Source organism: Mustelus asterias, unplaced genomic scaffold, assembly GCF_964213995.1.
Source record: "Mustelus asterias unplaced genomic scaffold, sMusAst1.hap1.1 HAP1_SCAFFOLD_3433, whole genome shotgun sequence".
Taxonomy (NCBI): Eukaryota; Metazoa; Chordata; class Chondrichthyes; order Carcharhiniformes; family Triakidae; genus Mustelus; species Mustelus asterias.
In genome coordinates, this window is record NW_027593378.1 from 7,012 (window position 1) to 33,499 (window position 26,488).

Sequence of the window (26,488 nt, forward strand, 5' to 3'; positions counted from 1 at the left end):
CTGGAAAGTACCTCTCGGGTACTTTACTATAATAAAACAAAAATGCCAAACTTGCTAGTAGATACATCACACCTACTCTGGGTGCAAACACCTGAGAGGGAAGACAACAGAAGTTTCAGAAAATGTGGAAAAGCTCAGGATCAACAGATAAATCCAACAATACATCACATTTAAAGTTAAAGTTAATTTATTAGTCACAAGTAAAGCTTACATTAACACTGCAATGAAGTTCCTGTTAAATATCATGATTTTATTTTTACCCAGAGTAAGTGTGGTGGAGTTCTGGTACATCACTGGTGTAAACTCAGTACAGTACACACTGGTATCGCAAGTGATTGTTGGTATGGAACACCTCTTGATGACGTGTTCCTGGTGACAAAAGGATTCATGATGCGGAGATGCCGGCGTTGGACTGGGGTGGGCACAGTAAGAAGTCTCACAACACCAGGTTAAAGTCCAACAGGTTTATTTGGTAGCACGAGCTTTGGGAGTGCAGCTCCTTCATCGGTGAGTTCACTCACCTGGGTGGGATTGTGGTTGGTGCAGACTGGATGGGCTGAATGGCCTCCTTCTGCACTGTAGGGATTCTATGATACTATGGACTAATTTTGTGTTGACTGAACCTAGATTGTAAAATATTGGTTATTTGGCTCAAAGGGCTGGTCCCTCAGTTGGTATGACACTGTCATATCGCTGGGTGCGCACAGCCAATGCTCATTCTTTCCACAAGACCACAGACCATAAGATATAGGAGCAGAATTAGGCTATTCGGCCCATCGAGTCTGCTCTGCCATTCGATCATGGCTGATAAGTTTCTCAACCCCATTCATAGAATCCTACAGTGCAGAAAGAGGCCATTCGGCCCATCGAGTCTGCACAAACCACCAGGTCCTATCCCCTTAACCCCATGCATTTACCCTAGCTAGTCCCTCTGACACTAAGGAACAATTTAGCACGGCCAATCCACCTAACCCGCACATCTTTGGACTGTGGGAGGAAACCGGAGCACCCGGAGGAAACCCACGCAGACACGGGGAGAGCGTGCAGACTCCGCACAGACAGTGACCCAAGCCGGGAATCGAACCCGGGTCCCTGGTGCTGTGAGGCAGCAGTGCTGACCCACTGTGCCACCCCATGCCCTTTCCCCGTAGCCTTTGATCCCCTTACCGATCAAGAACCTATCTATCTCTATCTTAAATACACTCAACGTCCTCAAGATAATCCATTATTCTATGGATAAACATGACTCTCTGTTGATAGTCATTGACTGTTCAAAAGAAGCTTGACTGGTCAGAGTGGATTTTGCCGAAAGAGTCCTAGTTAGAGGTGAGCTTTGGTCCACGTTTCTAGACTCAGCCGCAGATTATTTAATCCTGAACTGCAGGCCTCATTGTATGGGTGACAATATTGTGCAGTTCGTCAACACATCAGAGCCACGATTCAGAACTTGTGTGGAGTACCTCGTTTTTCTGAATATGATGTTCTTCTATACATTGCCCTATTTCACACCCTTCTCCCCTGCACTGTGACTCCTGCTTATTGGGCGGCATGGTGGCACAGTGGTTAGCACTGCTGCCTCACAGCGCCAGGGTCCCGGGTTCGATTCCCAGCTTGGGTCACTGTCTGTGCGGAGTCTGCACGTTCTCCCCATGTCTGCGTGGGTTTCCTCCGGGTGCTCCGGTTTCCTCCCACAGTCCAAAGATGTGTGGGTTAGGTTGATTGGCCGTGCTAAATTAACCCTCGTGTCAGGGGGATTAGCAGGGTAAATACGTGGGGTTACGGGGATAGGACCTGGGTGGGATTGTTGTCGGTGCAGACTCAATGGGCCGAATGGCCTTCTTCTGTACTGTGGGGACTCTATGATTCTATTCTATGAGTACAAGGTCGAAGATTCATCTAAATGATTCATGCACTTCTTTCAGTGCTATTTTCTCAGCATTAACGCTTGACTGAGATTGGAGGCAGACAAGACAAACTCTCCAGCAGATTTATGTCCTGTAACACATGGGGCTATGGATTAAATTCTTGACCCAGAACTCTACCCAGACGATAGAATTCACAGCACACTAGCAGGCTATGTAATCACTGTCCTTCAGATGACTCGATCTTGTTTCCCGTTATTCTCCTGTATTTAGCTTTTGGAAGGTGAGTCACAAACATGGATACTATTTGATGATAATGGATTGAAGAGAAACTTAAATTCCCAAGTTTTCTTCGACAGTTTACTTATTGGTGTCACAAGTAGGCTTACATTAACACTGCAGTGAAGTTACTGTGAAAATCCCCCACTCCGGTGCCTGTTCGGGTACACTGAGGGAGAATTTAGCATGGCCAATGCACCCTAACCAATACGTCTTTTGGATTGTGGGAGGAAGCCAGAGCACCCGGAGGAAACCCACGCAGGCATAGAATCCCTACAGTGCAGAATGAAGCCATTCGGCCCATCGAGCCTGCACTGACAACAATCCCACCCAGGCCCCATCCCCGTACCCCACGTATTCACCCTGCTAATCCCCCCGACAGACCTGGGAAGAACGTGCAGACTCCGTACGGACAGTGACCCAAGCCGGGAATCAAACCCGGGTCCCTGGAGCTGTGAGGTAGCAGTGCTAACCACTGTGCCACCCGTAGAAGGCAGTTGACAGCAACAGTTCCTTAAAATATGTCCTAGTTGATGGCTAGTTCCCAAAGCTGCCAGTATTAGTTTGTTCTGTGGATAAGTCATACTGGACTTGAAAATGTGAGCTCTGTTTTTCTCTCCCCAGATGGAAGTGGTTAGTGGTTTTTCCAGCATTTTCTGTTTCTATATCAGATATCCATCAGATCCGCAGTATTTTGCTTCTCTTTGCACAGATTTTCCTTCCAATTATCCCATGATGTGTAGGCTGGGTGGATTAGCCATGGTAAAGGGGCGGCACGGTGGCACAGTGGTTAGCACCGCTGCCTCTCCACGCCAGGGACCTGGGTTCAATTCCGGCCTCAGGTCACTGTCTGTGTGGAGTGTGCACATTCTCCTTGTATCTGCGCGGGTTTCCTCCGGGGGCTGCGGTTTCCTCCCACAGTCCAAAGGCATGCTGGTTAGGGTGATTGGCCATGCTAAATTGCCCCTTAATATTCCAAGGTGTGCAGGTAACTGTGTGGGGTTACAGTGCTAGGGCAGGGGAGAGGGTTTGGGTAACATACACTGTCAGAGAGTTAGTGCGGACTCAATGGGCCGAATGGCCTCTTCTGCAATGAAGGGATACTACTCTATTCTTAAATGCACAGGGTAACGGGGATAGGGCAGAGAAGAGGGCCTGGGTGGCATGCTCTTTTGGATAGTCAGTACAGACTCGATGGGCTGAATGGCCTCTTTCTGCACTGTAGGGATTATAGAAATCATAGAAATCCTACAGCACAGAAAGAGGCCATTCGGCCCATCAGGTCTGCACTGACCACAATCCCACCCAGGCCCTACCCCCATATCCCTATATATGTACCCACTAATCCCTCTAACCTTCGCATCTCAGGACACTAAGGGCAATTTTAGCATGGCCCATCAACCTAACCCACACACCTTTGGACTGTGGGAGGAAACCCACGCAGACATGGGGAGAATGTGCAAACTCCACACAGGCAGTGACCCAAGCCGGGAATCAAACCCGGGTCCCTGGAGCTGTGAAGCAGCAGTGCTAACCACTGTGCTACCGTGCCGCCCATAATTTCTATGGGGATTCTATGGTTCTAACCGATTGGACACATTTCTTGGTTGCATAATTAAGGAAGACTCGCCTGCATTTGTTAAAGACAACTCATTTTCAACTGATTTGATTGAATCGTTCAATGGAGGTAGCAGAGATGATTGGTGAGGTTACTGCAGTGTACATGGACTTCCACAAAACACTTGATAAAAGTGCCACAGAATCTTCCTGGTCTCTATCATTCAAAACCAGGCTGGGTAATGCCACACAACCGTTCGAGAATTCCCAATGAATAATCAACAATATAAAAAACTAATGTATGGAAACCAAATGGTATGGGTTTCACAGACTCATCAAAAACCGGAAGAGTTATTACAATCCTCCCTACCTTAACAACTGGTTCTCCGATGCCACCGTTCTGGAATATCCAGTGGACCGTGGGGATTAATCCATACGCAGCAATGAAACAGAAGAGTAGGATGCGCAGCTTGTGGCAATGCTGGGAGGCATAATGCGGATGGATTTGCGTGAGAAACATCACAAAGATCATGGCCAGCACGGTTATAAGGTACACTTGTCTCCAATACTGCTTTGAGAAGGAGTAAAAACAAAAATGATTACACTCTTAACCAGTGGGTGATATTGCACTCATTATGCGCCATGATACCATTTATCAAGGACAAATTTTCCAACGCTACTTTACACACACCTTCCTAATGCATTGACATTTCATGGTTGGAAGAACTAAAAATAACTTTGAACAGTGTTCTGCCTGCCAATGTCATTTTCAAAGGGTGTTACATTTTAATAACTTGATTATTAAACTGACCCAGACTAGAATACATTTATCAGCAACAGAACCTTTGACCAATAACTTCACCGTGTAAAATTAGCTGGATTCGGTTATTGGGATTCTGCAGGTCAAATGGAATTACTTTCAGAGTTCTGAAGATATTCTTCAGTCGTCATACATCCTGTGATGATCTCGCCCTGCAATCCTAATCAGTTGTGCACCTCTCTCAAACAACACTCTGAAACATTCTGCTGTGTTCTGTACAAGTGTTGGCTGCTCTTACAAGGGGTGGTGTTGATTGGTTTTAACTTGCTCCCAGCCTTGGTTAGTGAATGGTGTCGCTTGTCAGAGTTGAAGAATAATCAAGCAAAACCAAAACTAGAGATCCTACATAGTATCGCCGGACAGTTCAGGTTTCACTCTGAACCAAGTGTTGGGCGAGGTTACATAAGCGGTGAGAAGCATTAATCATGGAATCGCTACAGTGCAGAAGAGGCCATTCAGCCCATCGAGTTTGCATTGACTCTGACAGAGCATCTGACCCAGGCCCAATCCCCACCTTATCCCCATACACTTAGCATGGCCAATCCACCTAGCCTACACATCTTTGGACACTAAGGGGCAATTTAGCATGGCCAATCCACCTAGCCTACACATCTTTGGACACTAAGGGGCAATTTAGCATGGCCAATCCACCTAACCTGCACATCTTGGGACACTAAAGGGCAACTTAGCACGGTCAATCCACCTAATTTGCACATCTTTGATCTGTGGGAGGAAACTGGAGCACCTGGAGGAAACCCACGCAGACACGGGGAGAATGTGCAAACTCCACACAGACAGTGACCCAAGGCCAGAATCGAACCCGGGTCCCTGGAGCTGTGAGACAGCAGTACTAACCACCGTGTTAATTGTTAACAGTGTTAACAATGCTGCCAGTTTATTCCTATCACTAATCTCATGCCTATATTAGCCCGTTACTCGCTGTGAATTGCACTCTACCATTTGGGCTGGGTCCAATTGAATGCCAGAGTCACCATGCATGTATAACATGTCCTCACCTGTGAGTGAAGCATGTTGAGAAGGGTAACCAGACCATCTATAAATACCAAGTCTCCTTTTGTTTGATAAGGCAAGGGATAATTAGTGTGGGCTCATATCAATGAAGATTGTAGAAAAGTAATTTCAAGACGGTTATCAAACGGCGAAGACTTGTCATCCCAAAGTGTCCGTGGTGAGAAGTCTGTGCACCATCAGCCCCTCCCAGGTCAAATTTCTAAATAGTCATGGAGCCCGTTGAGAGTTTGGCTACTTGTCTCAATTTAGCCAATGTAACCTAATATTTTTGAATAAATAAAAGTTGCTCACCTCAGCACAATAAAAGGCATAAAAGACCCCCGGGACGTAACATCCCAGCATTCCCACTGAGACGCCAGCGTAGTCAAGGGCAAGCCATTGCTGGCTGGTTTTTTCGGAATGGTGGCAGCAGAAAAGATGATAGCCGGCGGAGCACAGCATACAGAACTGTGGACAACACCAAACCAGTCAACAGTTACACAAGGTTAAAACATCACAATATCCTGCAAAGGAGAAACAAAAATCAGAAATGATCTCACATCAGTTGAGTTTCAAAGATCCGTTCTTCAATTAGGGACCAGAAGTGGATTTTTAACAAAATTGGAAGGTGATCATTGGGACAGCATTTGTAACCCACACAGTTTCTTTGATTTAACCAATTATGGATCGGACGAACTCCCCCACCCTCCCCCCACTCACCCCATTCTCCCTCTACAACACCTCCCCCCCACTCCATCCCCCACCCCACCCCACCCCCTTCCTATCCAAAACTTCCCCCCAACCCATCCCACGCCTCCCTCGCTAATCCCCCCCCCCACCATCCCCACCCACCCTCCCCACACCCCATTCCCTCCAACTCCCCACCCCATTCCCTCCCACTCCCCACCCCACCCCTTTCCTTCCCCCCCACAAGTTAATTACATCATCAGTGCCAATAAAGATGTCCTAGAGTTTGTTTAGTCCACTGAGTAAGTAACAAGTTACAATTTAATGTGAATAATGGATTTAAATGCACATCGTATTGCATTATGGATTCGGGCCTAGTGAGAACAAGGGTGGGATTTTCTGCACCCAGCACCCCCTCCTCACCCTAGGGTATATTTTCCGGTGGGGAGGTGACCTACCATTGGCAGGAACTTCTGGTCCCTGCCAATGCCTGTGGGTATTTTGCGTGCCCCGCACCTTCCGCCGCTGGGCAATGCGCCGTGGGGGGTGGGGGAAATCGCCATCGACGGCACCAGAAGATCCCGCTGGCGGGAAGAGCTGAAAATTTTCAGCCTAAATCTCTCTTTCTCCCCATCCCCCTTCCTTTTCCTGGGTGGCTCGGTGGCACAGTGGTTAGCACTGCTGTCTCACAGCGCCAGGGACCCGGGTTCGATTCCCGGCTTGGGTCACTGCCTGTGCGGAGTCTGCACATTCTCCCCGTGTCTGCGTGGGTTTCCTCCGGGTGCTCCAGTTTCCTCCCACAGTCCAAAGGACGTGCTGGTTAGGGTGCATTGGCAGTGCTAAATTCTCCCTCGGTGTACCCGAACAGGCGCCGGAGTGTGGCGACTGGGGGATTTTCACAGTAATTTCATGACAGTGTTAATGTAAGCTACTTGTGGCACTAATAAATAAACTTTAAACTTAAACTTCACTGCATTCGCCCAATAACAGTGCGGGTGGTTACATACTGCTCAATATTTCTCATCAGACGCAGTATAATTTAATAGAAACTGGGATTTGGTTCATTGGTTTTCAAATCTAGCAATTAGCTCTGGAAAAGTGAATTTTAACACTTATCATAAAATCTCCCACAATAGAAGGTGGTTCTCACCACCCCTTTCAGACAGAGTCTTCCCAATGATCAGAACTGTGTTTAAAAAATTAATCTAATTCTTTTTACCAATTATCTTCAATTAGATTCCTCTGGTTACTGACACAGCTGTCCGTAGAATTCTTTTCCCTACCAACTATTAAAACACCGTATAAATTTGAATATTTCTATTAAATCTCCCATTACCTTTCCATTCCAAGGAGCAGAGTCATAGAAGCCCTACTGTGCAGAAGGAGGCCATTCGGCCCATCGAGTCTGCACCAACAACAATCCCCACTCCCTGCAACCCCATGTATTTACCCTGCTAGTTCCCCTGACACTGAGGGGAAATTTAGCATGGCAGTCAACCTAACCCACACATCTTTGGACTGTGGGCGGAAACCGGAGCACCCGGAGGAAACCCACGCAGACACGGGGAGAATGTGCAGACTCCACACAGACAGTGACCCAAGGCCGGGAATTGAACCCGGGTCCCTGGCGCTGTGAGGCAGCAGTGCTAACCACTGTGCTACCGTGCCGTTCCATGGAAGTCTCTCAATGGAACTTACTTTCCTCATCTCCAGACCAGGTATCATTCTAGTAAATCTTGCCTACACTCTCTCCGAGGTGGTTATATCCTTCGTAAACAGTCCTGTTCCAGAATTGGACTCAGCTGCAGAATTGTATGGAACTTCCCAACATTGTCATTGATGGTGCGGGATTCTCTGGCCTCCGCATGGCATGGCTCTTGCGGCACTCTCTCCGTGGCCGGCTCTTCGGGCAGTGCCGCTGTCAATGGGATTTCCCATTGACTCCACCCCATGCCGCCGGGCAACCTGTGGTGGGGTGCACCATCAGCGGGACTAGAAGATGCCGCTGGCATGAACAGTCAGAAAGTTCCGGTCAGTGTTTCCGTTGAGGCAAATGATGTTAGCAACACGGAAATGCCCCCTTGACATTGACACGGGCGGCATGGTGACACAGTGGTTAGCACTGCTGCCTCACAGCGCCAGGGACCCGGGTTCGATTCCAGCCTTGGGTGACTGTGTGGAGTTTGCACGTTCTCCCCATGTCTGCATGGGTTTCCTCCAGGTGTTCCGGTTTCTTCCCACAGTCCTTCCCACAGATGTGCAGGCTAGGTGGATTGGCCATGCTAAATTGCCCTTAATGAAGGGGGATCAGCAGAGTAAATACACGAGGTTACAGGGATAGGGCCTGGATGGGATTGTTGTCGCTGCAGGTCCGATGGGCCGAATGACCTCCTTTTGCATTGTAGGGATTCTATGACACCTGACCTGTACTCAGCACTGCCCACGTCTGGGATCACTGGCTTCTGAACTGTTACAGCGCAGGAGGCGGCCATTTTGGCCCATCATGTTTCCACGTGCTTTCCAATCGAGCAACTTGCCTCATTCCCTCGCCTTCTGCCCGTAACCCTGCGCATTCTTCCTTTTCAGACAACAGTCTAATACCCTTTCGAATGCTTTGATTGAAACTGCCTCCTGCACTCTCTCAGGCAGTGCATTCCAAATCCTAACCGCTCGCTGTGTGAAAAAAGTTGTCCTCATGTCACTTTTGCTTTTTATTCTAATTACTTTACAGCTGCTCTCTCGTTCTCGACCCTTTAACAAAGGCAGCAATTTCTTCTGTCACCTCTGCTCCCCCACCCCCAGCCCGCCTCCCCCCCCTCCCCTCGATTTTGTCTGTTAGAGTGTGTGCTTACCTGAAAACAAAATCCAAAAATAATGAAAACGATGTAATCGTCCCGAGTGCTGTTGGATGATGGGAGGAGGAAGCACGTATCATGTAGACCCATAACGAAGAATAGGAAAAACCCCAGCAAGTGGCTCCATATATTCACACTCTCGTTGGATAAAACAAAGAGGCTGTTTTCAACAGGAACAGATTGCAAACACAACAACGTTAACTGAAGTTACATTTGAATTCAGTAATATTGAAGTTAGATGGGTGCAACATGTGGGTACGAATCAATACAGCTTACCCCCATGTGACACCAACTGAACAAGCGTTAGGCAGTAAAATTACTGCAACCCCCTTTGGAGACAATGGGAAACATAGCCAGGATTCGCATTCCCGCTGACACTCGGTTATTCCTGGTGGGGGGGGGGGGGGGGGGGTGCACGGACATGGGTGCTGAGCTGGAGCAAGACCAGGGGGGGGGGGGGGGGGGGGGGTGCACGGACATGGGTGCTGAGCTGGAGCAAGACCAGGCTCAGAATGATTGCTGTGCACAGCTGAATATCCTGGTGAGATCCACTGGTGGCTGGGCTTGCACACTGCAGGTCAGGTGTTGTATAGCATGGTGGAGAGCATATCCTTATACATAGGGGCGGCACAGTGGCTAGCACTGCAAGTTCACAGCACCAGGGACCTGGATTCGATTCCCGGCTTGTCTGTGCGGAGTCTGCATGTTCTCTGTGTCTGCGTGGGTTTCCTCCGGGTGCTCTGGTTTCCTCCCGCAGTCCGAAAGACGTGCTGGTTAGGGTGCATTGGCCATGCTAAATTCTCCCTCAGTGTACCTGAACAGGCGCCGGAGTGTGGCGACTAGGGAATTTTCACAGTAACTTCATTGCAGTGTTAATGTACTTGTGACACTAATAAATAAAACTTTAAAACTTATATTTAAACCAATTAATATCTTACTTATTACAGCATCATTTCCTTTTATAAAAAATATGCTCAATATATAAATTCATTGGTATTTTGCTGAGGGGGATGCGGCGAGAGGGCAGAGCTTTGAACATGAGGACTGTAGACAGAGCAATTAAGAGTGTGGTGTTGGGGGTGTGAAGGGGGTATGGAGTGGGCAGGAGGGTGGAGACAAAAAATGCATTTCGGTAAACGGCCAGGCAGTTGTGATTTTGAGTCTAATGCCGCAAGTCTGAGCTGGCAACCTGAGTCGCACTCGATGGATTGTTGCACTGCTGGATAAGTTGTGGAATTCAGACTCTTATCTGTTCTAATTGTTCAGGTAAGATATATCGTGCACTGTACAAGTAAGAACAAGGAGTAACATTACCAGCACCACTGGTTATCGATCTATTTTGCTGTCTTTGCAGTCCTGTTGGGTTCATAATAAAAACATGGCTCTGTATTCCTCCCCCAACGCATTACATTACAAATTTGTTCACTGTACCGTAAGATTTTAAAATGCTCTCTCAGGATGCGGGAGTCGCTGGCTAGGCCAGCATTCATTGCCCATCACTAATTGCCCTCGAGAAGGTGGTGATGAGCCGCCTTCTCGAAGCACTGCAGTCCGTGTGGTGTAGGCACACCCACTGTGCCGTTAGGGAGGGAGTTGCAGGATTTGGACCCAATGACAGTGAAGGAATGGCGATATATTTCCAAGTCAGGATGGTGAGTGGCTTGGAGGGGAACTTGCAGGTGGTGGTGTTCCCACGTGTCTGCTGCCCTTGTCCTTCTAGATGGAAGTGGTCATGGGTTTGGCCGCCTAAGAGGTCTTGGTGAGTTCCTGCAGCACATTTTGTAGACGGTATACACGGCTACCACTGTTCACTGGTGGCAGAGGTCATGGGTTTGGAAGGTGCTGTTGTAGGAGACTTGCAAGTTGACGCAATGCATCTTGTGGATTGCACACATTGCTGACACTGTGCGTTGGTGGTGTTTCTGTAGTGCATCTTGTAGATAGTACACACTGCGGCCTCGTTTGTCGGTGGTGGAGGGAGTGAGTGTTTGTGGGTGTGGTGCCAATCAAGCCGGCTGCTTTGTTCTGGGTGGTGTCGAGCTTCTTGAGTGTTGTTGGAGCTGCACCCATCCAGGCAAGTGGGGAGTATTCCATCACACTCCTGACTTGTGCCTTTTAGATGGTGGACAGGCTTTGGGGAGTCAGGCTTGGAGAGTCTTGGGATACGGGCTTCGCTGGCAATGTTTATTACCTGTCCCTAATTGTCCTTCAGAAGGCGCTGGTGTACTAGGGAATTTCAGAGAGAAGTTAAAAGTCAAACACATTATTGAGGGTCTGGAGTCACGCATACCAGATCGATTGAGATCAGAAAATTCCGTTCTCTAAAGGAGTGAACCACATCAGGTTTTGAAACAACCTGGGAATTGCTGATGCTGGCATTTTATTCCAGAGTTATTTAATTAATTGAATTCAAATTCCTTTGTTGCTGAGAGGAATTTTAACTCGAGTCACTGGGCCATTCATCCCGACAGTGATTCACAAGGTCAGTAAAAGGTCGACTATGTTACAGGGCTGAGACGCTGCTACATGCACACAAATCTTTTATTCTCATTAAATCCCTACAGCGTGGGAGGAGGCCATTCGGTCCATCGATTCTGCACTGACTCTCTGACAGAGCATCTTACCCAGGCCTCATCCCCAAAACTCCACGTATTTAACCTGCTAAACCTACACTAACTTTCACACCCTGGGACACTAAGGGGCAATTTAGAACATAAGAATTTGGAGCAGGAGTAGGCTATCTGGCCCCTTGAGCCTGCTCTGCCATTCAATAAGATCATGGCTGATCTTTTCGTGGACTCAGCTCCACTTATCCACCCACTCACCATAATCCTTAATTTCTTTATTGTTCAAATCTATCCTTGCCTTAAAAACATTCAATGAGGTAGCTTCAACTGCTTCACTGGGCAGGGAATTCCACAGATTCACAACCCTTTGTGTGAAGAAGTTCCTCCTCAACTCAGTCCTAAATCTGCTCCCCCTTATTTTGAGGCCATGCCCCCTAGTTCTAGTTTCACTTGCCAGTGGAAACAACTTCCCTGCTTCTATCTTATCTATTCCCTTCATAATCTTATAAGTTTCGATAAGATCTCCCCTCTCCTTAGCATGGCCAATCCACCTAATCTACACATCTTTGGACTGTGGGAGAAAACTGGAGCACATGGAGGAAAACCACACAGACACAGGGAGAACATGCAAACTCCACGCAGACAGTCACCCAAGGCCAGAATTGAACCCGGGTCCCCGGCCCTGTAGGGCAGCAGTGCTAACCTCTGTGCCAGCGTGCCGCCCTATATTCTGTCAGAATCCCATCTAAAATTAGATGGTCAAATAGAGAGTGGACACTGTTTGAAGAAATGGCAATCTGAAGAGTTGGAGGAGGGAATGGGCGGTTAAAGAGTCGCTGATGGATCAGCAGGTTGTTAATGGTTGGTCACAGATTGAAGATATTGGCCCCAGCAGAGCATTGTGGTCACTCGGGCTAACAGTAGGAAGAAGACACACAACATCAACTTGCTTTGGTGGGCTACTGAAGGTGTAGGTGATGATCTCTCACTCCTTTGTGCTCCCATTGTTAAAGAAATTGGTATTAACATGAGAAAGCCTGTGTCAAATAAGTTTATTCTCAACCAGAACCCTTAATTCTTACACAAAGGGGGAGATGGTGGCGTAGTGGTAGTGTCACAAGATTAGTAATCCAGAGGCCCAGGCTAATCCTCTGGGGACACGAGTTCAAATCCCGCCACGGCAGCTGGTGGAATTTAAATTCAATTCATAAATCTGGAACTGGAAGCTGGTCTCTTTCATGGCGACCATGACAACTATCATCGATGGTCATACAAACCCAACTGGTACACTAGCGCCCCTTTCGGGGAAGAAATCCAACATCCTTACCTGGTTTAGCCCACATGTGACTCCAGACCCACAGCAACGTGGTTGACTCATGAGCGCCCTCTGACATGGCCTAGTGAGCTACTCAGTTCAAGGGCAATTAGGGATGGGCAAAAAAAAGTGCTGGCCCAGCCAGTGACACCCACATCCCATGAAAGAATGAAAAGGAAAATCTGTATTCAACTCCTCTTATTTCTACCAGTCATGGCTATGCATACGTACCTTCTGATGCACAAACTTGATGGCAAGTAGGCTCTGTATCCATCAGTGATATAAGGGTTTCCCTTTAGAAAGGTGGGGATTTCCTCATAGCTGTATAGGCGAATTCCAATTTGTGAAAAGAGTGGCCAGTAGTTGTATCCACCAAGTTCTACGCGATGTAAACTCTTAAGGATATTCTGAGTCATCTTGTTTTGACAACCTAAATCTGAGCAGGACAGAGGCTGGTCATTTTCATCAGAACATAAAATTATTACGCTCAAAACTAACACCAATCTCCTGAATAAGAACTGGAATGTGGAAGTGTTGCCATCAGTCCATCGAATGAGGCTATGGCTAAAACATCTACTTTAAGCTTCATAACTGAGCAACTGGATTATTCCATGTTTTGTTTAAACCAAACACTACTAATTGCCATCCACCCATTTATGCAAGAGCTGTAACCAATCTTAGCGTTAATACATAATTCATTATGCTCACTCTAGCCAAAACCCAACTTTGGAAGGACAAAAATCTAATAGCCTTATTTGAGTGTTTACACTTCATTAGAGCTCTAATGGGCATTAGGCTCAAGTCCATAGATCTTGGAACATATTCACAAGCTTTTCCATGTGCATTGCACTATTCCAGCTAAATCAATGGTTGCAATCATACTCATGCCTCTAATGGCGCAGGGGGTGTGAATTTCAATTGGTAACCATCAATCAGATATATAGCCTTGATTTTGGGAGAGACAGTGGTAACCTCACTGGATTGGTAATCCAGGAGGTCCAGGCTAATGCTCTAGGGGACATGAGTTCCAATCCCGCCACGGCAGCTGGTGGAATTTAAATTCAATTCATAAAATCTGGAATTGAATGCTTGTCCCGGCAATGGTGACCGTGACAACTATCATCAATTGTCGTAGCAACCCATCTGGGTCACCTGAAATGTCCTTTGGGCAAAGAAAACTGCTGATCTTACCCGGTCTGGTCTACATGTGATTCCAGACCGACCGCAATATGGTTGGTTCTTAACGGCCCTCTGAAACGGCCACTCCATTCAAGGGCAATTGGAATGGGCAACAAATGCTGGCCTTGCCAGTGACGCTCGCTATCCCATGAAAGAATAAAGACATTTTCAAGGCTATCCAAATCCCACATGCATCTCGTTAAAAGGTATAGCGGAAATTGTCACATTACGCTGAGCTACTTGTGAACCTTAAGGTGGTGAGGTCTAAAGGATACATGACCAGACAATTAAACCAAGCACAAAACTGGGCCCGATTATTAGTTTTGTTTTTAATGGTCATCATGATAATTACTACTGAGGATGCCTAATCGGGATACATCTAGCAGCTGCTATCTAACCCTGAGCTATCACTCCACAGGGACACTTAACAAGAAATAAAATATTGTTCTAATTTTAAATAACGTTCCATAGTAAACAGAAGAGAGGTATGCTGTGATGCATTCATTTTGCAATTGGTTTTAAAACCTTGCAACAGTGAAATCCAAAAATTTTATGTAAGTATTTTGAACACAAGAAACACGATGGCATGGGCGGCACAGTGGTTAGCACTGCTGCCTCACAGCGCCAGGGAACCGGGTTCGATTCCCGGCTTGGGTCACTGTCTGTGTGGAGTCTGCACGTTCTCCCCGTGTCTGCGTGGGTTTCCTCCGGGTGCTCCGGTTTCCTCCCACACTCCAGAAATGTACAGGTTAGGTTAGAACAAAGAACAATACAGCACAGGAACAGGCCCTTCGGCCCTCCAAGCCTGTGCCGCTCATGTGCCCACTAGACCATTCTTTTGTATCCCTCTATTCCCAGTCTGTTCATGTGGTTATCTAGATAAGTCTTAAACGATCCCAGCGTGTCCACCTTAATCATCTTGTTTGGCAGTGCATTCCAGGCCCCCACCACCCTCTGTGTAAAATACGTCCCCCTGACATCTGTGTTGAACCTTGCCCCCCTCACCTTGAACCCGTGACCCCTTGTGTTTGTCACCTCCGACCTGGGAAAAAGCTTCCCACTGTTCACTCTATCTATGCCCTTCATAATTTTATACACCTCTATTAGGTCACCCCTCATCCTCCGTCTTTCCAGGGGGAACAACCCCAGTTTACCCAATCTCTCCTCATAGCTAAGACCCTCCATACCAGGCAACATCGTGGTAAACCTTCTCTGCACTCTCTCTAAAGCCTCCACGTCCTTCTGGTAGTGTGGCGACCAGAACTGGACGCAGTATTCCAAATCTGGCCTAACCATCGTCCTATACAGCTGCAACATCATATGCCAACTTTTATATTCTATGCTCCGTCCAATAAAGGCAAGCATGCCATATGCCTTCTTCACCACCCTCTCCACCTGTGCTGCCACCTTTAAGGATCTGTGGACTTGTACGCCCAGGTCCCTCTGTGTGTCTATACTCCTGATGGTTCTGCCATGTATTGTATAGCTCCCCCTTACATTAGATCCACCGAAATGCATCACTTCGCATTTATCTGGATTAAATTCCATCTGCCATTTCTCCGCCCAATGTTCCAGCCTATCTATATCCTGCTGTATTCTCTGACAATGTTCATCACTATCCACAACTCCAGCAATCTTTGTGTCGTCCGCAAACTTACTGATCACACCAGTTACATCTTCCTCCAAATCATTTATATACATCACAAACAGCAGAGGTCCCAGTACAGAGCCCTGCGGAACACCACTAGTCACAGACCTCCAACCGGAAAAAGACCCCTCCACTGCTACCTTCTGTCTTCTATGGCTAAGCCAGATCTCCACCCATCTAGCTAGCTCACCTTTTATCCCGTGAGATTTAACCTTTTGCACCAGCCTGCCATGAGGGACCTTGTCAAACGCTTTACTAAAATCCATATAGACCGCATCCACGGCCCTTCCCTCGTCAATCGTTTTTGTCACCTCCTCAAAAAACTCAACCAAATTTGTGAGGCATGACCTCCAAAATTAGGTTAGGGGATTGGGGATTGTGAGGCATGACCTCCCAAGTTAGGTTAGGGGGATTGGCCTTGCTAAATTGCTTAAGTGTCCCAAGATTTGTAGGTTAGGTGGATTAGCCATGCCAAGTGTGAGGGATTATGGGGTGTGGGCCTGGGTAAGATGCTCTTTTGGAGAGTCGGTGCAGACTTGATGGGCTGAATGGCCTCTTTCTGCACTGTAGGGATTCTATAGATATTTGGTACATGCGTGTATTTATGTTCCACATGAACGTCCTCCTGCTCTTCTGCTCACCACCATTAACATACCTTTCCATTCCTCCTTCACTCCCTGATATAGTTAGTTGAGCTTGCCCCTAAATACTTCTACACTTCTTGTCTCATCCACTTCCTATGGTAGCAAGTTCCACTCCTAACCAGCTTCTGGGAGAAGAAGTTTCTCCTGACTTCTTATTGGACTTATTAGTAACAATGTCCTATTTGTGTTCTCTAGTTCTGGTCTTCCCGCAATTGGAAACACCTTCTCTGCATCTACCCTTAGAAACCCTTGCGTAATCTTGGAGATCTCGATCAGGCTATGTCTGCTTTCTTTCGTCTGGAGATTCCCAAGCCTGCTCAATCTTTCCTGATTGGGTGGAACCTCTCACTTCTGGTAGCATTTGAGTACATCCCAGGGTGCACGGTGGCACAGTGGTTAGCACTGTTGCCACACAGTACCAGGGACCCGGGTTCGATTCCCAGCTTGGCTCACTGTCTGTGCGGAGTCTGCACGTTCTCCCCATGTCTACGTGGGTTTCCTCCGGGTGCTCCGGTTTCCTCCCACAGTCCGAAAGACGTGCTGGTTAGGTGCATTGGCCATGCTAAATTCTCCCTCAGTGTACCCGAACAGGTGCCGGAGTGTGGCGACGAGGGGATTTTCACAGTAACTTCATTGCAGTGTTAATGTAAGCCTACTTGTGACTAATAAATAAACTTTTTAAAAAAACTTTTATCTTTTCTTTGAAACTTGTCAGTGCTGCCAAACTATTTTCGTAACATGGCAGCCAGAACTGCTCACAATACTCCGAGTGGGGTCTAACCAAGGTTCTGTACATCATAGAATCATAGAATCCCTACAGTACAGAAAGAGGCCATTCGGCCCATCGAGTCTGCACCGACCACAATCCCACCCAGGCCCTACCCCCATATCCCTACATATTTACCCACTAATCCCTCTAACCTATGCATCTCAGGACACTAAGGGGCAATTTTAGCGTGGCCAATCAACCTAACCCGCACATCTTTGGACTGTGGGAGGAAACCGGAGCACCCGGAGGAAACCCACGCAGACACGAGGAGAATGTGCAAACTCCACACAGACAGTGACCCAAGCCGGGAATCGAACCCAGGTCCCTGGAGCTGTGAAGCAGCAGTGCTAACCACTGTGCTACCGTGCCGCCCATCTTTTACACGATCATCTGATGCAGGTAGGCTAGATCCTCCGTTCGTGGGGCTGACACCACAGGGGCCGCAACTTAAGTGCGACGTTAAACCAAGTTCAAAAAGAAAGGAGGTGTCAATTAGAGTTTCCCTAAACCTAACCCGGGAATGAAGGGTTTGTCATATGAGGAGCGGTTCAGGAGTCTGGGTCCTATGCTCGATGGAGTTTAGAAGGACGGGGGGCGGTGGGGATCTAATTGAAACTTATAGAATACTGAGAGGCCTGGATAGTGTGGACATGGCGAGGATGTTTCCACGAGTGGGAGAGACTAAAACCCGAGGGCACAACCTCAGAGTGAAGGGACGCTGCTTTAAACTGAGATGAGGAGGAATTTCTTCAGCCAGAGGGTGGTGAACCTGTGGAACTCATTGCCAGGGGAAGTGCCGTGATTTAAATCAACCAAAGTGCAGAACCAAACTGGCAAAGCAAAACAGTTACTGCCATTCCTAACATTACTGCTTCCTGTCTCTACATTGACCCCCCCCCCCCTCCCACTCCTCCTGCCAGACTGAGGCGAGTTGCCACATTTTCCCTCTGCAACACATCCCGACACATCATAGGAAATTACTAGGAATAACAGTGTGTGTAATAAAACGAAAAACGAAAGCGTTTTGCAACAATTTAGTTGCCAGCCCACTGTCCTTTACCAATATATTCACAAAGATTACTCACAGGTTTTGAGGTCTTGCTCACTGTTGGAATAACAATACTCCATTGTTCAACCTCTGCTCCCAGCACTGAACCAAATGTCGATTTTTGCCTGATTACGCTTTGGGAAAGCGGTGGGGATCCTTTGCTACAATAAAAACATGACATAAATGCACATTGCTGTTTTTTGAGGGGATGGGGGGTAGTCTAAGAGTTTTAAATTCACCTGAGCCACAGTCACAACCCTTGCAAACAGAGCTGGCGAGGACACGGTATGGCTATTAACTCTGCACAAGTGCACCGTTACCTGCTCCATTCAGAAATTTTTCAATGGATTTAGCTTCGAGTCACAAGATGAGGATTAGCACAGTTCAGACAACAGTAACCTATGGCAACCAGCAGGACTGGAAAACTTTTTTAATGAATCTGGATTAACCTACATTCAAAGTTCCTTTGAACACTTCAAAAAAAAAACTGGGCAGTTTTGTAAAACAAGAAGCAGCTGCAACCCGAGTGTGAAGGCAGAGGTTTTAATCGGTGCTGTGCAGGGTTGGCTGGTTTATTCAAATCCATGTGAGACTTAACATTAATACCATATTCTGAAACCTTCCTACTTGCAGCCTTGGTTTTAAATGGCTGCACTGAATCACAGCAAGGTGTGGTCCACGGATCACTGCCAGTCTGTGGTGGACCTCCAGGCGGTTCGAGGCTGCCCTGAGATTGAAGTCACTCAGGCCACAGCTACGGCCATACAAGAGAACTGGTCAGAACCCTCTGGCCCACCGCTCGCGTGACGCCACACCGCCCGACCCGCTCCCCGGGCGCGGCATGAGTCGCCACAGGCGCGGGCACTGACAATACGGTTTTATGAGCCAGATTTGTGTGACTGTTACAGCATACACCTGCAAATCTTGGATTTTCAGCACTTGCCAGAATGAAAGCAAATAAGAGACGTCCAAAGATGTGCAGGTTGGGTGGATTGGCCATGCTAAATTACCCCTCAGTGTCCCAAGAGATATTGGTTAGATGGATTCGCCATGGTAAATGTGTGGCATTATGGGGATAGGATTGGGAAAAGGGCCTGGGTACGGTCATCTATCAGGGTTGGTACAGACTCAATGGGCCAAATGGCCTCCTTCTGCACTGTAGGGACACTATGAAGAGGGACTGGCCGAACGCGCAGCCAGATGCGGCACTGGTTTGGAAGCAGATATCACCTCACTGTCCTCTCATCAAAATCAGCGGCAGTCTTAACATTAATTCTTTTGATTTATGACTGAAAAAGAGTCATACGGACTCCAAACGTTAACACTGTTTCTCTCTCCACTGATGCTGCCAGACCGGCTGAATCTTTCCTGTTTAAACTTCAGATTTCCAGCATCCACAGTATTTTGCTTTTATCTGAATTACGGTATCATGATTTAGGGTGGCACGGTGGGTTAGCACTGCTGCCTGAAAGCGCCAGGGAACAAGGTTCGATTCCCGGCTTGGGTCACTGTCTGTGTGGAGACTGCACGTTCTCCCCATGTCTGCGTGGGTTTCCTCTGGGTGCTCCAGTCCAAAAGACGTGCTGGTTCGGTGCATTGGCTGTGCTAAATTTTCCCTCAGGGTACCCGAACAAGTGGCAGAGTGTGGCGACTAGGGTCTTTTCACAGTAACTTCATTGCAGTGTTAATGTGGGCCTACTTGTGACAGTGATAAATAAACTTTTATGTGCAGAAATACCATCATTTGATTATTTACAACAGTTCCTTAGTTCTAATTAAAGGTTAATTCACTCTTATGTAATAAATTATAGTGTGTTATATTTTTTGTCAGCTTTTACATCTTGCTTTTCCCCTTTGACCTCTACACCCAATATGTAGCAATCACCCCAGTCATAATTCTAATAATTGGGATTTTTTGGCACTCTGCAAATAAATCATGTTGTTTTTTATAACAGGACTTGGTACCCTGTCCTTGTGAGTAGGGTTGAACTTCTTTTCGGAGCCATGATTGTTTTGTAATGACTGGAATAGTTTACTTGGGCTAATTTTGACACTTTTCATCAAAGTGCCATACGCTAAATAAAAAATGTGTCAAAAATGGACAACTGGAGCCCCCTTCCCTTCTACACACTCAAACAAAAGGGATACTGGCTGGGATGGGGAAGAGACGGGACCAGGGGATAAATGTGATGATCAGCCATGATCAAAATGAATGGTGGAGCAGGCTCGAAGGGCTGAATGGCCTCCTCCTGCTTCTAGTTTCTATGTTTGTGAACGGCCATTCAGGAGCCATTTAAATTATACAAATTGACAGATGGCCCAAACAATGGACAGCTGCTAACTCGAGCAAGAAATGAGGAGTAAATCCAGTCCTGACAAACGTATTGGACAAATAATAGATGGAATCTAACTTTACGGTGCACTGTTCTACAAGACTATCAGGCATAGGAGCAGAAGTAGGCCATTCGGCCCATCGAGTCTGCTCCGCCATTCAATAAGATCACGACGGATCCGATGGGACAATCCTCAACCTTTTAGGGGTGATCTTATAGAGGTCTATAAAATATTGAGAGGCATAGATAGGCAACATCTTTTCCCAAAGGTAGGGGAGTCTAAAACTAGAGGGCATAGGTTTAAGGTGAGAGGGAATAGGTACAAAAGGGTCCAGAGGGGCAATCTTTTCACTCAGAGGGTGGTGAGTGTCTGGAACGAGCTGCCAGTAGTAGTAGTAGAGGCGGGTACAATTTTGTCTTTTAAAAAGCATTTGGACAGTTACATGGGTAAGATGGGTATTGAGGGATGTGGGCCAAATGCGCCCGAGAAACAATACTTTTCACTGTATGTTAATACATGTGACAATAATAAATCAAAATGCGGGCAATTGGGACTAGCTTAGCGGTAAAAACTGGGCAGTTTGGACAAGTTGGGCCGAAGGGCCTATCTCCATGCTGTAAACCTCCATGACTCTATAACTCCACTTTCCTACCTTATCCTAACCCTTGATTCCAATATATTACCATCATTAACATGAATATATTTACTGCTAAAAGTGGAGCAATTGATTTTTCAGCATGGATGTCCACAACCTGGATTTGGGAGAATCTTTGCCACGTGGGAGATAGTTAGAGCGTAGGTCTGGCAGAGCAGGGGAGAAAGGAGTGAATAAACCTTTAATTAGAGATGCAGCCCTGAACAAGACTGCTGCTCGCAATGAAAGGGAAAACAAAGGGCACAAGCAAATTAATGGCTCCAGGGAAATATTTTACAATAAACTTTGATTGTCTGCCAATTGTCTTGATCTGACACTTGTTATGGCGTGTCAGTAAGGAAGGTTTCGCTGTGAACCTGTTGCAGAAAACCATGCCTCTTCCCCTTAAATACTTGTTACAAATTATAAATATAAATCACAAGAACAAAAAAATTCACGAAGAATTCAATCTTGTGATTCAAATAATGGTTAATTTTGGCATACGCACAAACATCTTGGCTGGGATTCTCCCAGCCGGCTGTGCTGCTTGAGTAGCAGAGCGGGCTGGGAAACAGCAGGGGGCCTTTCGCGAGCTTCATAACTAACGTAACTAAAATTAACATTTCCATCTGATTAGCGGGCCCGGGACAGTAGTCTCTGGGCCCGCTAGCATCCCCCCCACCCCACCCCCTGCCCCCCAGGAGTTGTTCCCACCAGCGGGGTTTACAACTGTTACCCACTAGTGGGGATCAGGTGTCCCCACCCCACTGGTGGGGCAGAGGCCATTGTGCCCTCCCCCCCCCCGCAGTAGGTCAGGGATAATTCGGGGGTACCCCTTTGTCAGTGCCACACTGGCACTGCCCACTGGGCACACTGGCACTGCCCAGTGTCAAGGGGGCAAAGCCAGAGGGGATAGGGCATACTGAGGGGCGATTGGTGGTGGTGGGTGGAGGGGGGGGGGGGAACCACTGCCACTCTGGATTGGTGAAGGAAGGAGTGAGGGGCAAACGGAGGTGGTGGGGGAGGTGGGGTGGGGGTAGATCTGGGGCGGCCCGCTGGGGAGATCGGGGCTGGCCAGGGAGGTGGGGGGGGGTCCGGTAGGTCAGCGATCAGGGGCGTTCCTGGGAACGCTAGCGATTGGCGGCTGACGTCGGTGGGGCCAGTGCACAGGCACCGATCTCTGCACTGATAGATCAGCGCGTGCGCAGTGGCCCGCTCAGCGCTATGCTGCCGGTCTCTCGGGCGGGACAAGGCCCTGCTCCCTATTTTTCAGTGTGAATCCCTCTGAGGCACTCTGCGTCGCACAAGAATGTTGGAGCTTCATTCAGGTAACTACGTCCTTAAAACGGGCGGGAAATCCTCCCGCTTTCCCACCCATTGGGCACTGAGTTTTGTTTTGGGAAAGTCCCAGCCCTTGCATCCAACACACTTCAGGCTAAAGTGCACCAAAATATCAGAACTGAACGTAATCTTTAAAAATAGATCGAGAGAAGGAAATCCAGTTTTTGCTGACTTTTTTTTGCCCTGACCTTGAGGAAAATCTGACCAACTTGTCAAGATAACAGAGATCAAAAAGCTGTCAATCTAGATAAACTTCCAATAATTAGCCTCTGCTTGACACTAGAGAGCCTATTTTAGTCCTTTAGTACCAACCAAACTGTTAACTTTTGAGGAAAACTACAGATTAATTAAAACATTCCAACAATGATCGTGAGCCAAAGGTTTCAGTGAATTAAAACAAGTGTACATCATTGGTAGTTGCAGCACCAGAGACCAATTACCAGACACCAATTACTGGGCAGGTGGTGACGTAGTGGTGATGTCACTGGACTAGTCATCCACAATAACAGTCTGGGGACGTGGGTTCAAATCCCACCATGGCAGCTTGTGGAATTTAAATTCCACTGAACCATAGAAATGATAAAGCACAGAAGGGGGCCATTCAGTCCATCTTGTCCATGCCAACCCAAAGACACCCAGGTGCCCTTTCTAATCCCATCTTCCTGCACATGACCCATAGCCTTGCAATTTGCAGCACTTAAGGTGCAAGTCCAGGTACTTTTTAAACAAGTTTAGGGTCTCTGCCTCCACCACTAACCCAGGCAGCGAAGTCCAGAATTCCCATAGCTGCTGTAATACTATTCAAGGACCATGCATTCAGATCTCATGTAACTAGCCGCAGCTCACTCATCTGCTACGTAAAATAGTTTTTCCTTGTGTCCCGTCTAATCCTTAGCTTGAATCTATGACCTTGGTTTTTGAACTCCCTGCCAAGGGAAACGGGCTCCTTCTGTCTACCCTCTTCCTACCCCTCACAATAAATAGGGCAGGATTTCACAGCCTCGCTTGAGCGAGACTGGTATTTCCCGCCCGAGGTCAACAGAGATTTCTGCTGTCCAACCCTCGCCCACTCTGATTCTGTGGCGGGCAAGGTGGTCGAGTTCCGAACTTAAATTCAAAGAATTAATCAGAGATTGTAGACTAGTCTCATTGATTGCTGTAAAAGGGGGGAAACAAACCACCGGGTTCACTCACTAATGCCCCTTTAGGGAAGGAAATCTGCCACCTTTACCCGGTCTGGCCTAGATGTGACTCCAGACCCACAATAATATGGTTGACTCTTAACTGCCCTCTGAAATGGGTGAGCGAGACACTATCTTAGAATCTTAGAAACCCTACAGCACAGAGAAAGGCCATTCGGCCCATCGAGTCTGCACCGACCACAATCCCACTCAGACCCTACCCCCATATCCCTACATATTTACCCACTAATCCCTCTAACCTACGCATCTCAGGACACTAAGGGGCAATTTTAGCATGGCCAATCAACCTAACCCGCACATCTTTGGACTGTGGGAGGAAAGCGGAGCACCCGGAGGAAACCCACGCAGACACGAAGAGAATGTGCAAACTCCACACAGACAGTGACCCAAGCCGGGAATCGAACCCAGGTCCCTGGAGCTGTGAAGCAGCAGTGCTAACCACTGTGCTACTGTGCCGCCCCACTATGTTCAAAGATAAGTAGGGATGGGTAACAAATGCTGACCATGGCACATCCCATGAAATTATAAATTTACTGTTGCATGTAGGCCACAATAACTGGATGAGTCATGCAATGGTTCTGAATGGCTTTTGTACCCCCACCAGACATTTAATTCTAGGGACTTCCTGTCTGCCAACTTCAGAAATCTTGGTCATTTTAGCAGGTTTGAGTTCATAGAAACCCTACAAGGCAGGAGGCCATTCAGCCCATTGAGCCTGCACCAACAACAATCCCACCCAGGCCCTACTCGCGTAACGCCACATATTTACCCTGCTAGTCCCCTCGACACTAAGGGGCAATTTAGCATGACCAATCAACCTAACCCACACATCTTTGGAGTGCGGGAGGAAACCGGAGCACCTGGAGGAAACCCACGCAGACACAGGGAGAATGTGCAAACTCCGCACAGACAGTGACCCCCGAGGCCGGAATTGAACCTGGGTCCCTGGCGCTGTGAGGCAGTAGTGCTAAACGCTGTACCATCGTGCCAACTTTTAGCTAGTTACATGAAATGTGAATGTATGGTCCATAAACAGTATTACAGCAGCTATAGGATAACTTAATGGAAATCAAATGTGTGCCCAAGTGTGCATAAATAAATTAGATCCAAAACAACGCTCTATATTCATACATAGATAATTATGATAATTACAATTTATGACGTGTATGCAATTTTTCACACACGGGTTAAGTTTCAATACACAAGTTTTAGCTTACCTTTTTACCTCTTAACTGTTTTCAAGTTTTGGCATTTATTGTCTATGTCAAATTTAGTCATTTACATTATTTTTTTAAAATGCTGAAAAATGCAAAAGGCTACATTTTAAATGAAAAAAATTTACAGAAATTCCTCAGCAGGTCTGATGAAAAATGAACAAAAGTGCTGAAATTTAAATAAAAAAAAGAAAATTACTGAAATGCCTCGAGCAGAAATCTGAACATGTTAATGTTTTTCCTGCTAATTTTCAGCAAAGGAAGCCCCAGAAAAAAGAAAATTTGGGGGAAAATGAGAGGTGTGATTCCATTTTAAGGTTAGAGTTGAACCTTTGGGAGAGATGCACAGGTACATTGTCACAGTGACAATATAGGGACACTTTTCCCCTGCTACACACATTAAGCAGAGGGACACCATGTAACAAGTCTTCCCTCATGAATGAATGAAAGAGTGACAGGCTCTGGAGCGGACCTGTCAATCAAACGCCCGCGCGGAACCGCTCAGCATCTTTTCCAACCACCCCCTCCCCATCATCATCATCGATAAATGCAATCACTTCCCGACCCCGCCACCATGCTTTTGACACCCGGTAAAAACAATTCCAACAGGCCCGACTCAACCGTGCAAAAATAATCCCAGTTCACCCAAAGCTTTTTGCATTAAAACCCCCCCTTTCCCCCTTACCGCGCTGGCTGCAAAGCCGCTCTCATCCTGTGTCCTGCACAAGTCAGTCAGTCAGTCAGGGAGGGGACCTGAGAGATTGAGGTGTCGATACACCCCGCCTGATTGGGGTTTGATGAGAAGGAGATACATGGGAAGGGGGGGGGGCGTGAGACTTGCTGGATTAATTGTGCGTTATGGGGTGGGTGATTTTTGGTTGGGGGGGGGGTGAGTGTGTGTTCAGGCGGTGTTTGGGGCGCGGGGTGGGGTCCTGGCTGAGGGGGGTAATGGCGGCGATGGGCGGGAAGCTGCGGCCGCTGCTCCGCCGCGGGAGGTGGCGGCACTGGGCGGAGAGCAGGTGGGTGAGCGGCCCCGGGACAACGCACCCACCCCCCACACCCTCCACCCCCACGACCACCACACACACCATTAATCACCCCCTCCTCACTGGATAGGATCAACCTCCGCACTGAGGAAGGAGATGTCAACATCAGGGGCTGTCACCAATCCCCCTCCCCGATCCCCCCCCCCTCCGATCCCCCCTCCCCTCCGATCCCCCCCTCCCCTCCGATCCCCCCTCTCAAATCCCCCCCCCACTCTCCAATCCCCCCCCCACTCTCCAATCCACCCCCACTCACTCGCCAATCCCCCTCCCCACTCCCCGATCCCCCCCCCCTCCGATCCCCCCCCACTCTCCAATCCCCCCCCCCCACTCTCCAATCCCCCCCCCCACTCTCCAATCCCCCCCACTCTCCAATCCCCCCCCCCACTCTCCAATCCCCCCCCACTCTCCCAATCCCCCCCCCACTCTCCAATCCCCCCCCCCACTCTCCCAATCCCCCCCCCTCTCCAACCCCCCCG

At 47.9% G+C, this 26,488-nt stretch overlaps 1 protein-coding gene across 1 annotated transcript; it reads right to left on the bottom strand.

Annotated features, from left to right (window-relative positions):
• LOC144490561 (progestin and adipoQ receptor family member 3-like) lies at positions 1 to 25,708 on the bottom strand (the record flags this gene model as incomplete). The annotated part of the gene is made up of 7 exons (XM_078208279.1): positions 25,652 to 25,708; positions 18,279 to 18,402; positions 13,185 to 13,389; positions 9,069 to 9,231; positions 5,842 to 5,997; positions 4,069 to 4,269; positions 1 to 91 (listed from the first exon to the last, which is right to left on the bottom strand). Coding segments are annotated over exons 2-7 (859 nt in total), but the record flags the coding sequence as incomplete, so codon positions are not given.
• Between the last annotated feature and the right edge of the window lie 780 nt (positions 25,709 to 26,488).